General features: G+C 64.8%; 2 protein-coding genes across 3 annotated transcripts in view; one reads left to right on the top strand and one right to left on the bottom strand.

Moving 5' to 3' along the window:
- FSD1 (fibronectin type III and SPRY domain containing 1) overlaps positions 1 to 15,758 on the top strand; it is a gene marked incomplete at both ends in the record, with an annotated part of 516,986 nt that overhangs the window by 43,863 nt on the left and 457,365 nt on the right. The window lies entirely within an intron of this gene.
- On the bottom strand, positions 1,572 to 15,076 carry CACTIN (cactin, spliceosome C complex subunit). Of its 2 annotated transcripts, XM_080828582.1 has the most exons (11): positions 14,898 to 15,073; positions 12,028 to 12,508; positions 9,435 to 9,530; positions 8,803 to 8,948; positions 7,709 to 7,871; positions 7,512 to 7,626; positions 3,955 to 4,147; positions 3,233 to 3,355; positions 2,832 to 3,115; positions 2,202 to 2,718; positions 1,572 to 2,111 (listed from the first exon to the last, which is right to left on the bottom strand). In XM_080828582.1, the coding sequence occupies exons 1-10, from the start codon at positions 15,062 to 15,064 to the stop codon at positions 2,228 to 2,230; spliced, it is 2,259 nt and encodes a 752-aa protein (XP_080684708.1). In that variant the 5' UTR covers positions 15,065 to 15,073; the 3' UTR covers positions 1,572 to 2,111; positions 2,202 to 2,227. The 2 variants fall into 2 exon arrangements, with proteins under 2 accessions (XP_080684708.1, XP_080684709.1); XM_080828583.1 differs by having other exon boundaries at positions 1,572 to 2,718; positions 14,898 to 15,076.

Here is a 15,758-nt window from a genome sequence, read left to right as displayed (position 1 = left end):
GTGGGGGTTGGGGGCAGCTTAAGGCACTGGGTGGACCCTGGGTCAGGAGGGTGGGAGCCAAGGGGTGGCTGGGTGGCCACGGTGCCTCCAGCCCGCCTCAAGGGTCGCCCCTGACACCCAGCTCACAGCCCTGTCCAGATCATCCACCCTCTCTGGCTCCCCAGGGCCCTGGGAAGAGTCCAGCCCCTGGGCTTGCTGTCACCCCGCTGGCCCCCTTTCCCGGGAGCACCCGCGGGCCTGTCCTCTGCCCAGCAGCCCCGCGCTGCCTCGCCCAGTCCGGCTCCTGCGCCCCATCTCCAGGAAGCCTTCCGCGTGACTTCTGGGGCCCCCGAGACCCGATGCCTCCCCCTGCCGCAGCCTCGCCCCTCGGTCTGGCGTGTCTGGGCCCGGCCTCCGCCCTTCAGACCGGGTATCCCGGCTTAAACACGCACCTGGAGAGCCAGTTTCCCCTCCTGGCGCAGCTGCCTCCCTTGGGGTCCACACCCTGCCAGGACTGCAGAGACGGAGGAGTTGGGACTCTCCTGGGAGTAGGTGGAGAAACTGAGGCTGGGGCACGGGTGGCGAGCTGGGAGGTGGGATTCCCCCAGCTGCAGACTCTAACCCGACCACCACTTTCTAGGCTTGAAGATGTGGGTCTCTGTGAGCCCCAGAAGCCCCAGACGGACACAGACGACGTTGCGTAGAGCTGGACGGTGCCCAGACACCTTACCACCTTACCCAGCCTGTGACCAAGCGCCAGGCTAGGCCGAAGGGCCTCCTGGGTGTGCCCCAGACTCAGCCTCGCGCCCGGGGGCCCGCTCTGTATGCAGTGACAGTGCAGCGGCCCAGGTGTCACCTGGTACCAACTGCATTGCACACGCAAGATTCGAAGATCATCCCAGCAGTCAGAGATCGACGAGTGACGTCCGTCAGGGTGGGGCAGGGGCAGGACGTGCTCCGTGTGCCGCCCTGCCCCGCACCAGGCTGCTGTGGGTGGGCCAGCTGCCGCCCCGGCTTGCAGCTCGGAGGCTCCTCGACCGGACCCACGTCTCCGCTGCTGCCGTGGGCGCGTGAAGGGGGGCAGGACAAAGGGGAGGCCGGGCTGCGCCAGGCGCTCCTAGGCTAGGACTAGCACAGGGCTGGGGGCGCCCTGTGGCCCGGGGACGGTCAGTCTGGGCCACGGACACCGGGCCAGACGGTTCCCTGTCAGGAGGGTGGCCTAGGCACTGGGGGGCCAAGCAGCGTCCCTGCCCCCCTTCCTGGCCCAGAGCTCCCCGTCCGCGTGACCGCAGACCACCATCCCTGGCCTGGGACAGCAGCTTCTCAGCTTCCGGCATCCGAGCTCGAGCCGGCTGGGCGCTCCCGGGGGGATGGGAGGCCACGGGCAGACAAAGACCAGGACACCTGCGGACAGCGGGAGGCTTCCCGAGGGACGGTCACGGACAAGTTTTAAGCGCTGCGGTTAAAGGTCTTCTCGCCCTGGCTGTGCTATGTGTCCTGCGCCCACAGAGTATGGGACAATGTGACTGCCTGTGGCGGCAGGGCCTGGGACTCCAGACCGTCTGTGCAGCATTTCCAGAATTCTAGAAATATTCTAAAATAAAGTGTTTATTAAAAAAACATGCGACTTCATGAGTAGACCAATTCAATGAAAATAAGACATTTCCCCCCACCTAAAAAAAGTCATTTTAGAGAAACAACCTAAAATGTTTCCAGATGGAACGGGGCACGTGGGTGCGGCCCCCAGGGGAGCCGGCGCCGGGGGTCACCCCCCTTCGGGCGGGAACCGTCTCTGGAACCAGGTGTCGGAAGCCACGGTCCTGGGGCCGCGTGTGGATGTGGGGGGGCCGCACCTGTCAGCCCCGCAGCCGAGCTCGGCCACTTGCAGGACGCCAGGGCGGTCTTGGGCCGGCCAGGCGGCGGTCTCCAGGAACGCGGCTGTCCCGACACAGGGGAGCACCCAGGCCAGGTGGGGGTGCCGGGGCGCCTCACACAGAAAGCATCTCCGCGGGCCCCGGGCTGCTGGGCGCGACGGCAGAGGGGTCGTGCACGCCCACCCGGGGGTAGCGGGGGACACCGACCCGTGGCAGCACCAGGCCAGCCCGGGCAAGGGCCGGGGGCGGGGGTCCGCCCTGGACGCGGGTCCCTGCCCCCTCAGCGCCCCGGGGCAGGTTCTCCGGGACGCCCCCCACCCCCACCCCTCTGGGCCCGGCGGCGGCGGCGGCGGCGGCCGGGAGGGGCCCCGCGGTCACCGGCGGTAGCGGTAGCGCTTGAAGTGGAACCAGAGCTGGAAGATGCCATTGGCGAACTGGCAGCGGAAGCCGTGGCGGTGCGAGTACTCCCACTCGCGGTTGACGATCTTGAAGGCGATGTCCTCGTAGGGCGGCCCCGCGTGGAAGCGCAGCGTGGCGAAGTCCTTGTTGTCGGCGCACGCCTCCAGGAAGTACTCGGGCGTGGAGCGCTTGTCGATGAGGTCGGGGTAGAAGATGTTGAACTTGTAGCCCTGCACGATCTTGGGCGGCGGGTTGTCGAAGTCGTAGTGCGTCTGGTTGTACTTGTTCCACTCGAAGCCCGTGTGCACGCGGTTGAAGAAGCGCGGCTTGCGCGGCCGGTACTTGTCGGCCCACAGGTAGGCCTTGCCCGTCAGCGGCATCTCCACGCTGAACTGCGCCTCGTCCTGGCCCATGCCCTCCTTGGCCCGCCGGAAGAAGATGTCCTCGGCGCTCTCGCTGGCGTCGCCTGCCGGCGAGGCGGTGTCAGCAGGGCTGGGGGTGGCGGGAGGGCCCTGCCCCCGCTCCCACCCGGCCCCCCCCCGCCCCCGGGGGCACACGGCGGGGGTCCGCTCGGGGCACCTGTGACCTGGAGCTGCCGGCGGGACAGCTGCAGCCGCTGCGCGTCCTCGGCGGGCTCCAGCACGTGCGCGTCCAGCGGCAGCTCGTGCGCCGCGAGCAGCCGGGGGCTGTACTTGCCGGCGTCGTAGTCGTCCAGGCTCTGCTGGATCAGGTCCTCCTCCATGAGCACCGCCTCCCCGTCCGCCTCGCCCTCCGCGGGCGCCGCCCCTTCGGCGTCAGGATCCCCGGAGCCGCCCTCGGACGAGGGCCCCGGCGGGGTGGGCGCTGGGTCCTCGGGCTCCAGGCTGCGGGAGGGAGAGGGCTGGGCTGGGCCGGGCGGCAGCGGGTTGGGGACCGGGTGGCCCGGGGCCCCGACGAGGTCCTTGGCCGAGGAGGGGTGTGGGGGACAGGAGGCCGCCTACCTGTGGCCGGGCGACGGGGGCTCCTGCTTGAGGATGGGGAACAGGGGCTCGCTCTCCACACCCTGCTCCTGCTTCAGCTTGTACAGCTTCTGTCGCAGCACGTCCTGGTGCCGCTCCCGGAGCCTGCAACACCGCCTGGCGGTCACCCCCCGCCCCAGCCCTCGACCTGACCCGCTTTCACGGCAAGGGTCCTGGGAGCCAGGGAGAGCGACAGGCGGCACCTGCCCCGGCCGTGTCCTCATGCTCCAGGCTGCGGAGGACAGAGGGTGCTGGGCGGCTGCAGAGGTCTATGGCCGTGTGGGGGGGGGGATGCTGCTGGGGGCCGCGCTTCAGCAACGAGAAAACGGGACTCAGGTCACAGACCCTGCCGGGAGCGGCCCTCCAGGGCTGGGAAGGGCGGGACCCCACAGCAGGGACTCGTGTGCCCTGGGAGCCACCAAGCCAGGCTGAACAGGAGCCGGGACACAGGCAGGGGGGAATGAACCCGGAGACGGCTCTGCACTCTGCATGGTTAGCGGCAGACAGGCGCTGTGTTTACACAGTGCGGCCAAACACGCAGAGAATTTGTACACAGAGGGTGTGGGGTGGGCGGGAGGCGGGTGACCTCAGGGCCTGCGGTGGTGTCTCTCGACCCCGGGAGACAGGGGCCAGACGCTGCTGGAGGCCGGCCCCCTGGGGCCCCACCCGGGACCCCAACCCCTGCAGGGCCGGGCGGTGCTGACCTGGCCCGTGCCATGTGGGCGCGGAGCTGCTGCAGGAGGCTCTCCCAGTAGCCCATGTCCAGGTTGGGGCCTCCGGCCCGGATTTTGCCCTCGATGCCCTGGAAGATGACCTGCAGCTGGCTGTACGTCTTGCCCTTGAAGACCGACTGCACGTCGGAGCTGACCGAGGCGTTGACCCCCTCTCGCCGTTCCCCTGCGGGGGACGGGCCGCTCAGCACTGGGCAGGGGGCCGGACCCTTCCCTTTGCCCACACTGCTCTTCCTCGGGTCCCGGGGTCCTGCCTCCTCCCGGCCTCCCGGCCACCCCCGCCTCTGGCTGGATCCTTCTAACACGTGACAGGGACTCCAGGCCACGGACCTTCCCTGGGATGGTTCTGACTCCACGGATCGGGGGAGCCAGGCAGGTGTTTACAGCCTCTCCCTGGTCCGACCCTCGGGCCAAGTCGGAGTGCCTCGGCCTGGCACAACTGGCCTGCCACCCCCACCCACACTGCAACAGCAAAGAGGAAGCACCTGACCGCCCGACCCCGGGAACTCAGACCCTGCTCTGTCAGCCTCGACTGGTGACCTTGGGGAAATAGGTCACCATTTCTGGGCTTGGCTCTTCCCTCAGTAAGGAGAGCTGGTCATTTCCTGGGCTCTGCAAAGTCCTAACACTGCCCCAAGGCAAGCATGTCCCCCTGTACTGCATCCATCACGGGCTGGGAGCCCAGGGACATGTCCTGTGCCCTTGGACGGAGAGATCCCTGAGGGTGGGGCTGGGCATAGCCTGACCCTACCTGCTCTGGCACACCAGCTTCCTTACTGGTCAGCAGACACCAAGCCCTGCCACAGGGCCTTTGCACATGTGTCACTTCCAACCAGCAGCATGATCCTCCTGGTCCATTTTGCCTCCCAGACTGCTCCCCTTGGCCTGGAAGCCTGATTTGTGGCTTCGCCAGGGCGGGGACCTCGTGGGGCTTTGGAACACTGCCTCCCTGGCACTGAGCTGGGCCTGCGGGAGCTCAGAGTGCAGCTGCTGACGAGTGCAGGGGTGCACGTGCAGCACACACCCCCTGCTCGACAACCGGCTTCGGCAGCCCTCCCACTGGACACAGGGTCGCAGCTGGTCAGACAGGGTCACAGAGGACCCAAGTCCCTCTAGCCAACCAGCTCGGGGTCCTGGAATCAGCAACTAGAGACCCAGCCCCCCTCCCAGACAGCTGTGCGTCCCCAGGCAGTCCCAGACTCTGGCTGAGTCTGTGACGGGCACAGAAACATTACGGGACCAGGACTGAATTCAGCGACAACTCCCACCTGCCCGCCGGGTCGCATTCCGCGTTCACGCACATGGAACTCACGACCCACCCAGCCAGCAGCCGATGGCACGGCCCCCGCAGGAGCCCTGCTCTACCACACGGCTTGAAGAAAGTCGGGTCCCGGGTCCCGAATGCACAAGGCCCGGCTGGATCCCGATGGGGGCCGGGAGTGGCTCCACCATGCTGACTAGAGACTCTCTGGGACAGTGCTCAGGACAGAGGGCAGCACCATGGGAAGCACCTAGAGCGAATGGTAGTGGGGGGCCCGCCGCAGACGCCCACTCTCATCACACAGTTGGAACTTCCCAATTACCGACAACAGTAAGAAAAAAAGCCCAAATTGATTTGTAAAGATGACGCACGGTGGTTGGCGGGTCTCCAGAACAGAGGAGCAGAGGCCTCTTGCAAATCATGCTGAAGGGAGACGCGGAAAAGCAAGCTCGTCTCTGAGGACAGCCAGAGCCCACTGGGACCCCTGCTGCAGCAGGCAAGGAGGGAAAGCAGACAGTGTGGCCTTGGCCATCCCTGGGAGAAGAGAAGCGGCCGCGCAAGGGGGCGACCAGCAAGGGAGCCCAGCGCAGCAGCGGCCGGCCAGAGACTCGGGGACTCGGGACAGGGATGCTGTGCAAAGGGGGACACACAAGAGGCGGCCCTCACTCTTCCCCGGCGGGGCGTGGAGTGGGGTCAGGTGTTCGGCGTCGGAAGGAGAAGGCCCTACCCCCGGAGTTCTAGCCCGAGCCCTGCTGCCCGCAGCCACAGGGGAGGCGAAACACATTTCCTGACGCGCATGACGTCCGAGAACGTCCTGCTTTCCACCAGAAACTACCGGGGGATGCGTCCCACCGAGACGAGGGCACCAAGCACAAGAAAGGAAGATGTGAGGTCGTAGAAGGAGCAGCTCCAGCACAACAGAGTGAAGGGAAGCCGTGGGAGGCGGGGGCGGGGGACACAGAGGGCACAGGGACAAGGAGAAAGGGGCCCGAGGGGAGGCTCCAATGAGTCGGGCCACCTCGGCAGGGGAGCTGGAGGGCTGGGGAGGCCTGGGGTCCGCGGCGGCCACGAGCGGCGACGAGCGCGACACCCTCGGGCACACGGGCCGGCAGGGCTTCCAGGGCACGACCACCACCCCCTGCTGCTTCTCACCTGACGCTCCTGAAGGCGTCTTGTCATTCCCCAGGGAACAAAAGGGACAGCTGGGCTCCCAGGAGGTCGCCAAGCTGCCCGGTGGGCTGGATCCGCACTCAGGGCCATACCTGCCCTGGTCAGCGCCCTTGGGAGCAGAATTCTAGACACAAGGCCACTAGCACTAAAGGAAATACCTCCTCATACATCTCTGAGAGCAAAGAATTTCCTTCTCTTTCTCCTGAAGTCACTACAGGACGTGTCCTGCCCAGACAACAAGGACGCAGGAAAACAAATCACCGCTTACAGAGATGATGAAAGACATTCCTCCCTTTCCTAAGAGGAAACCAGCCCCCCACCCCCTCTGAACAAAACAGGCCTGGGGAGGGGAGAGCGCGTGTCCTCGGCCACCACCAGGCCTGAGAGGATGGCGGAGCCTAGAACAGCCCATGAGGCCCCCGGGAACCGGGCGCTGTTGAAGCGGTGGCCTCGAGGGCCAGGAATGCAGTCGTTGTAAGGCTCGGGAACAGTGGTTCTCACCCCGGGCGAGTCTGTCCCCAGGGGACACCAGGGGATGTCTGGGGACACCTGCGGCTGTCACGACTAGGGGTGCTCATGACGCAGAACGGGTGGGGGCCCAGTGTCTGCCTGAGAAAATCCGAGAAGCCCAGCTCCAGGGCTCACCCCCTCAGAGCTCATGGGTGAGGCTGCCTCCAGGGAAAGAAAGTGAATGACAGAGCATCAGATCCGTTGTCCGGAGCTCCAGGGACTTCCCAGACGAGCAGAGCTGAGCCCCACTGGTGCTCAGACACACCCGGCCTCCAGCAAAAACTTGAAACCCAAACAAACAAGCCCCCGTGGGCGCCACTCCCAAGACAGCCAGGGGCTGACGAGTGGTTAAAGGAAGCTGGTGGGAGCTAGGCTCTGAGCCCCCACCCATTTCAGGGTCCGGAGCACCTGCTGCTGCCCCCTGGTGGCTCCTGGAGAGGCCTCCAGAGAGCCAGGGACGCGCCACATGGGGAAGCCAAGACAGGCAGGGAGCGCCAGACAGACGGATGTGGCTCCCCGAAGGCCCAGCCCCCTGCGCCCAAGAGCACGCCGGGCACTTTCTGGCTCCCCTGTCCCAGCCCTGGGTTACCGGGGCCCTTGCCCGAGGCCTCCAGCTTGCGGAGCTTGGCGATCTCGTCTTCCGTGATGGTGGTCATGTCCCGCCAGAAGTCCGCGTTCTTGCCCTGCTCCAGCTCCATGTACACCTGGGGAGGGACGTGCAGGGGGCTGAGTGCGGCCAAGGGCTGCTCCGGGAGCCTGGGCACGAGCAGCGGGGCCGGCCGGTACCTGGATGTCCTCCAGCAGGTCCTCCATGTCCGCCACGGTGAGGCCGTTGAGGAAGGTGTACGGCTCGTGCATCTCCACGGCCAGGTCGTCGTCCTCGGCGCTGATGTACTTGGCCAGCAGGTCGATGGGCTTAGCCCGCCCGTCCCGGATGCGGATCTTGGAGCTGCCAGGGGGCAGGGAAGTGGCATCAGAGCCCCGGGGGGGGGGGGGCGCTGGCCCCTCCTGAAGACCCCGCCCTGGAGGAGAGGCCTGCGCGGGGGCCGGGGGAGGGGCCAGGCCTACAGCCGTGGTGGTCAAAGAAGTCTTCCTGGAAGAGGGGGTACCAGGCACAGGAGCGAGACAGGTGGCAGACCCAGGCCCGGGCCCCGGCAAGCGCGGCATGTGAAGAGCAGCCGGTGGGAGCGGAGCAGGGCGGGGGAACACGAAGGGGCGGAGAGGACACCTCCTCCTGGTGGACGCGCTGCTGGGGCGGGCGACAGAAGCCTCAGCGCTGCACCATGGAGACGCGTGTCAGAGGCTGAGGCTGGTCCACCCGAGGGCGCCTGAAACCAGGCAGGTCCGAGCCCTGGGGGCTAGTGCGGCCAGAAGGCGGCAGGACAGAGAGGGGGCAGAACAGGCTCCCTGGGCACACACGCCAGGCCTGGGGCTCAGACGCCTGCTGTGTGGCCTCAGGCGCCCCCAAGTCCGTGTGTGACCGGGCCTGATAAGCAGACGCTCCGGGGGGCTGGGGGCGGAGAGGGAGGACCACACCAGCTCGGGGTCTAGCACCCTGCTCGCTCGTGGAGCATTATGCACGGCAGAGACCGTTCAGATGTCTCCTTGGCACGCGACTCGACAGGGGAGACGGGCTCAAGGAAGGAAGTGAACGGAAGTGGTGCACACAGCGGGGGCCGGCCCCAGAAAGGGGGTCAGGGACTCTCTGAGGAGGTGATCGGGGGAGACCCGAGGGGAAAGGGGGACCGGCCAGAGCAGAAGGCTCCAGGCACTGGAAAGAGCATGTACAAAGGCCCTGGGGCACACAGGGCTCCCCGTATTTGGGCCCAGAAGAGGGCGGCAGGTGGTGGAGACAGCAGCGGGTCTGCGCGCCCGCGTACCGCAGCTTGGCCTGCTGCAGGTGGAAGTTGTCCTCCTGCTCCTCCCACGTCTTGAAGTGCTCCGCCTCCTTCTCCCGCTGCAGCATCTCCAGCTCCTGCTCCCGCATGGCCTTCTCCCGCTCCCGCTCCAGCCGCAGCTGCTTCACCTGGGGGCGCAGGGGAGGGATGAGGAGGTAGAGACAGGCCAGAACCGCCAGAAGGGGGTCTCGTGGGTCCTGCCCTGCACTCTCTTAGGCCATGGAGTACCCTGGGGTCATGGGGGAGATGACCCAGGCGTGGCCCCAGCCCACCGGCCCCGGGCTTGGATTGGTCAGGGAAGCCAGAGGCTTCACACAGACCTTAAGACAGAGAAAGAGTCCTTCTGCGGGAGACACAGCTGCCTACAGCAGCCACGGTCATTCTGGTCCCCAAGAAGGAAGTGTCTGAGAGTAGAGCCCAGAGGTCAGCAGAACGGAGAGGTGGAGGGAGACAGCTTGCTGGAGGCACTGCCCAAAGCCCTGGATCCAGCTGTGCCTGAAGCCAGCCAGTTCCCCTGGACTTTCTGTATAAGCCAATCAGGTCTCCCTTGACCTTCAGGCCCTCACGAGGGAAGGGCTCTGGACCCCACGGAGACAGGCCAAGAGCAACTCCACCTTCTGCAGCTCCAGGCGATTGTCCTCTTGGATTCTCTTGTTCCGCTCCTTCAGCTCCTTCTCCTCCAGGTGGCTGATCCCCTTCTTCTCCAGGGCCTGGAAGGGCCAAGCACACGCCCACTGAGCGCAGATGCCTCCCACCTTCCCAGGTGCCCCTGCACGATCCCAACTGAGACCCAGCAGGCTGGGCGGTGTCTCTCGAGACGGGGCGGCGAGACCGAGAGAAGTGAGCCACCCACAGCCACACCTCGTGGACCACCGCTGAACACGCTGCCCCCTTAGTGCCCCCAGACTGGGCACGAGAGAACGCAGCGCTCTGGAGCGGCCTCCAGCATGGGTGAGGCGCGCGCCGCCGTGCAGAGGGGAGGCAGCCGCCCGCCCCAGGGGGCTCCCGGGGGCCACTCGCCCTGGTTCACAGAGAAGCCCTGCTGGGCCAGCTCGGGGAGGGGCAGTGGAAGGCCCCAGCAGCTGAGACGTGCACCGCGTGTGGGCAGAGGCAGGACAGCGAAGGAAGGAGAGACGGACTGAAGGCACACCTGCCCAGGGCAGCTCTGGGGCTCCAGGCCCCCGGGGCACCGCGCACCACAGCAGATGGCTCCTCCCTGTGTGTGTCCTTGTCTGGTGGACGGTGCTCAGGGCACGGGGCGGGAGACCCCTCAGGCCCTCGGACAGCCCCCACAGTCCCTGCCTGCACCGGGCGCTAAGCCCGCACACACAGATGAGTGCTCCCCCGCCCCACCCCGGGCCCCGCGGGCTTGCGGCGACACCCTGGAGCCCAGGAAAACGTGCCTCTGGTGGGACACGAGCCTGCCCGGCTCGGGGCCACTCCGGGACGTCTGGGCCGCTCCTTGGCCTCCCCAGCCTCAGCCCAGACTGCCGCATTAATGGTGACCGTACTTGTCACCTACAGTCACACGGAAAAGCAACTAGGACACAGGCGAGGAGCCAGGCAGCCTTGGTTCTGGCCATGCTCTGCCACCCGTGAGTGGGGAGACCATGGGCCAGCAACTCGGTGGCCCGACGCAAATGAGGCCGCGTGAGGGAGAGTCGAGGTGCGCAGAGCACGCGGCATGACGCCCCGCATGGAGCGCACGTCACCGTTCCTCCTGGGGGCGGCCCACGCTGCCGGCTGGTGGCCCCGGTAAGAGGGGACAGACGTGTGATGCTGCCCAAACCGTGGGCCTGTCTAGAGAGGCCTCGGGGCTGAGTGGGGGCCGAGCCCCCACATGCTTATCACCGGAGGGGCTGATGACGCTCTCCCTGGCAAATTCTCCAAAGCCAGTGTGGGCTCCAAGAAAGACTTGGTGGGGAAATGCCCGAGCACGTGTGTACAAACCACCCTGAACCCGCTCATTCGACACTCGCCGAGCGCCGACCACGCACCAGCTCTGGGGACAGAGTCCGCCCCGTGGGGCTCAGTCTGGCAGGAATCGCACATTAGGAACCAGACTGTGTTTAGATATTCGCTCCGCAGCTAGACCTTCCTGGGCCTGCCTAGTTCAAGCCACAGCCGCGGCAGCCCGATGCCCGTCCGCTTTCCCTCCTCCGCACACTTGGCTCGTCTGCTTATTACGGTCTCTCCCCCAGGAGCCTGTGGGCTCCACGGGGGCTCTGTCTCTCCAGCTCCCTGATGCAGGGCCGGCCCACACGGCCCCCAGCACCAGCAAGTGCACAGGACAGGCGAGTCAGTGAGGTGCGAGGAGGGGACCTGCAGGGCCACGGGAAGGTGGCATGGGCTCAGTGTGTCCTAGACAAAGGCCCGAGGGCACGTGGTGAGTGGAAAACACCATGGCATCCGACCATGCCCGGCTGCTCTCATCACCCCAGGCCACCCGCCTCCCCGCAGCGAACGGGGATGTGTTATAGTTCCATCGTGTCCTCTGGAAAGGTGAGTTGCCGTCCCAACCTCGGAACCCAGGAAGGGGATTGTACATGCAAACGGGGTCTCTGCAGCTGGAACGAGTTAAGAAAAGGTCACAGGGGGTGAGGCTGGGCTCTAAACCAACGGCCGGTGACCTTACAAGAAAGAAAGGGGGACAGACAGGCAAGATGGCCATGTGACGATGACAACACAGGCTGGGGTGAAGCAGCCACAAACCGAGGGTCCCCAGCAGCCACCAGCGGCTGGAGGTAGGAGGGAACTCTCTAGAGGCTCTGGAGGGAGCGGGACCCTGCCGACAGCTGACCTCCACGGCTGGGCGACAAAACCTGCAGCTTTCAGCCCTGGGCGCGAGGCCGCCGCTGGCGGTGAGGGACCCGGGAGCGAGACGTCAGCATCGAGGTGACCGAGCACCTGTTCACGGGGACGCTGTCACGGGCGTGTGGCGCCGAGAACCTGCTCTCCAGCCACGGTGAGCCGAGCCCCGCGTTCTGCAGGCAGCGCCGGTGATTTCGGCCGACAGGAACGTTTCCGCAGGAAAAGCCGGCGGCCAACAGGGCGCGCGCGCACGCAGATGATAAACTCTTAGCGGCCGAGCAGCGCCCGGGAACGCGTGCTGCGAGCGCCAACTCCCATGTCCCGAAACGGACGTCATGACAGGCGCACACGGCAAAACCACGAGAGAGGCGGCAGAGCGCGCCGCGACGGGCTCACCTTGTTCCAGATGAAGGTGCCCAGGAGGTTGTTGTCGCCGAAGGGGTTGTCGGTGTTGGTGTAGCCCATGTACTCCTCCCCCCACCCCATCTTCTCCCGCTTCTTCCGCTCCTTGGCCTCCTTCTTGGCCAGCCGCCGGGCCCGCTTCTCCTCGGGGGTCTCGAAGGCCTTCATCAGCTCCTCCTGCTGCTTCCGCTCCTCCCGCAGCCGCAGCCGCTCCTGCAAGCTCTGCTGCTGGCTCAGGACTGCTGCCGCCGCCCGCGGGCTCTGGGAGCGGGCTGGGGAGGCCGAGCTGGATGCCGAGGAGCCGGGCGACCAAGAGCGCGTCCGCCGCCGGCGGGCCCATCGGCCCCGCTGCTGCTCCTGCCGCTCGTCATCCGAGTCGGACTGAGAGGACCGGTCCTGGGAGCGCCAGCGCGGCGGCAGTGGGCTCGGGCTCTGCCTCCTTCGCCGCTGCCACCTTTCTTCCTCCGAATCCGACCTGTGGAGGGAATCACAGGTCTGCTTACCGCCTGCCAGTCGTTCGTGTGACAGATGTTTCCATAGCATCTGCTGTGCCGGGGGCGGTTGTAGGTTCTGGGGACACGGCAGTCACGAGCAGTGATACTCACGGTCCCTGCCTTTGAGAGGCTCACATCAACAAATAAACACACAGCGTGACACGACATAGTGCAAAGAAGAGTGACTTAGCATTAGGAGATGGAGATCTAAGGAGGCAACTCTGGAGGACGCTACAGGGACGGAGTGCTCCATGAAAAAGGCATAGCAAGAGCAAAGGCCCTGGGGCAGGACTTTACATGACACATTCAAGGAGCAGCCGGAGGCCCAGGTGGAAAGTGTGAATGAGGGGGAGTGAGTGAGGGCAGGGAGGTAGGCTGCGGCCTGGTGGTGCCAGAGCTATAAATGTAGAAACCAGAGGACATGATCTGTTCAAGGTGACAAGAGGGAACCTACAGGACAAGGTCCCACAGGATGGGCAAGAGTGAACTGGAGTAAGACGGGCAGGACTGAAACGCCAGGCAAAACCACTGTGAGCTGGGAACGGAACGCACGAGCCATAAGGACGGATTCTGTAACGGTCCGGGCCCTTTGAATGTGTAGAGGAACAAGTCTCTGTATTTCGTTAAGTGTTCCACCTGTTGAGCTCACGTCAAAAAATCTACACCATGGAAACCAATTATTTTGGAGTCTCTGTATGCAGACTATACGTTTGACCCAATTTTCACTAACACTGCCAACTCAAATTACACGTCCAGGACGGCTGATTATAGTAACTCAAACATCAGGAAACAGCAGATACAAAAGATGCGCAGATGACCACAAGACTGCTGCTGTACGTGAACCCATGCAGAAAACAGCAACACCAGGGGCTCACCGCAGAGCCAGCCAACTTGCCCTGTACAGAGCCAGACGGCCAAGGATGTGAGCCTGCCGCTCCGCCACTGCAGAGCAAAAGCGGCTCTGGACAGACGGGAACAACTGGGCATGGCCGGACCCCAATAAGCTTTCACTTCCGCACACCAAAACTTGGGACGTATTCAAGAATCTCATAAAATTCTGACATGTCAGGAAATACCATTCCTCTTCCGACTTTTCCCCTCACCAACTAAAAATGTAAAAACCAGGGGCGCCTGGTTGGCTCAGCTGGTTAAGCGTTTGCCTTCAGCTTAGTCATGATCTCAGGGTCCTGGGATAGAGTCCCGCATTGTGGGGGGGTGTCCCTGCTCAGCGGGGAGCCTGCTTCTCCCTCTGCCCTTCCCCCTTGCTCATGCATGCACGCCCACATGCTCTCATACATGAACGAAATCTTTTACAAAAACACGTTAAAACCATTCTCGGCTCACAGGCTGCAGGCTGCCAAGCCGTAGTTTAAACCATGTCTGTTTTATTTCCCTTTTGCTTTTTATAACTTCTTGGAAGTCCTGGGTTGCAATGATCCCTTTCTCAAACGCAGAGGGCAATCAACTACAGCCACGGTGGCCATGGTGTGAACAGACCGACAGGGTCGGAGACAATGTGCCAGGAGAAGCCCCAGGGAGGTCATGAGTACACAGAGGAGCAAACTTGGACCACAGGGGGCAGGGACTGGCCAGAGGGTCACCGCCAGTTAGGGGCTGAGTCAGCACAGGGACCTAGGTCTGGAAGGCAGTCCCTGGCATCGTCTGCTCCCTCCGTGCTGGAGCAGACTCAGGCCAAGCCTGGACAGGTGGCCGAAAGGACACGACCGTGGGCCGTGGCAAAGCTAAGACCCAGGTCCTAGGAGTCAACCCAGGCCTGCAACCTGTCACCAAAAGCGCCTTCGTCTGACTCCCACTTCCAATAGCAGGTGTTGTCGCCCCTACTTAGAAAGAAAATCCCTCTCAAATCAGCCCTTTCCCCACTGTGCCTCCCACTGCCTCTCTGCTCTGAACGCCACCACCATCTGTTGCCTAGACAACCGTACCATCCTCCTCCTGCCTGTTGTCACTCCTGCCAACCTCCTCAGTCCCTTCCCTACGCGAAAACCGGAAGAAGTTCCACAAGGTAAGCCAGACTACATCACTCAATATCCTCCCATGGCTTCCTACTTCCCTCCGAAGAGCGGCCAAATCCTGCCCCACGGTACACAGAACTGCACGGTCCGCTCTCTTCTTACCGCCCCGACCTCCTCTCCAACTTCCCCTCTGCCCCGCCTGGCTCACTACGCTCCTCTACTGCCCCTCAACCACCAGGTGCCCTGCCTGGAGAGCCTCTCGCTCTCCTCGCTGCCTAACGGCGACTCTCAGTCCGACGTCCCCTTCTCCAGGAAGCCTTCTCTGACCAATTCGAGGATCTCTGGCTCCCCGAGGGCGGGAGCCGGATCCCCAGCGCCGTTCACACAGCCACCCTACCTGCGCTCCCGGCTCTCCCTCCTCCGCCTGCGCCGTACTTCGTCGTCCCGGCGCCGGCGGTTTCGCCGCCCATGGCTCCCGCTCCGACTTCGGCTCCGACTCCCGCTCCGTTGCCTGCGGCCCCTACGACCAGCCGACCGCGAGCGCGAGCGTGTATCCCGACCCATCAGCTGAGACCGTGGCGGCGGCGCTGACACAAATATCCGGGGCCCGCGCCGGGGGCCTTCCTCCCCTGCGGCGCGCGCCGGGCTGCCCCATCCGCGCCTGAGCCGGGAGAAGGAAACCCGTCTCTCTGCCCCATCGCGGGGCTCCGACGCCCCGTAACCTCTCCACTGCCCTCAAACGTGGCCCGTGTGACGGACTCCGGCCGGGCTCTCGTCTCCAGAGTTGGGGGCTCGGCCTTTAGGCAGTACTAGGGGCAGCCCCATGTTGGTCCTCGCGCCTAGGAGAGGGGGCCCTAAGGGCTGTGGGCGGAGCAAGAGAGAACCAGGAACAGCGAGTGGGGCGGAGCCTGGGAGGCGTGACCCAGAAGAAGTGGGTTCCAGGGGAAGTGGAGCCGGCGTGGGCGTGGCCGACAAGGCGGGATCGGGAGGAGGCGGGGCCGAAGGCGGGGCCTGGGGCGGGGCCAAAGAGAGGCGAGCCGCGCGGCCGAGGTCTCTGGGTTGGTGCAGGCAGGCGGTGAAACTTCGAGGTCGTTGGTTCGAGTCCAGGCCGCTCAAAAAGGCGACGGACGGAAGCCAGGTAGGAGACTGAATAGCCTTGAGGCTGGACAGCCTTTCGGAGTCACCACCATGCTGCATCTCCCGCAAAGATGGGGAAACTGAGACCCAGAGATGAAAAGTCACTTTGATAAACCGTCCC

This window comes from Martes martes (assembly GCF_963455335.1).
Source record: "Martes martes genome assembly, chromosome: 1".
NCBI lineage: Eukaryota > Metazoa > Chordata > Mammalia > Carnivora > Mustelidae > Martes > Martes martes.
This window is presented reverse-complemented; position numbering and strand designations above follow the sequence as displayed.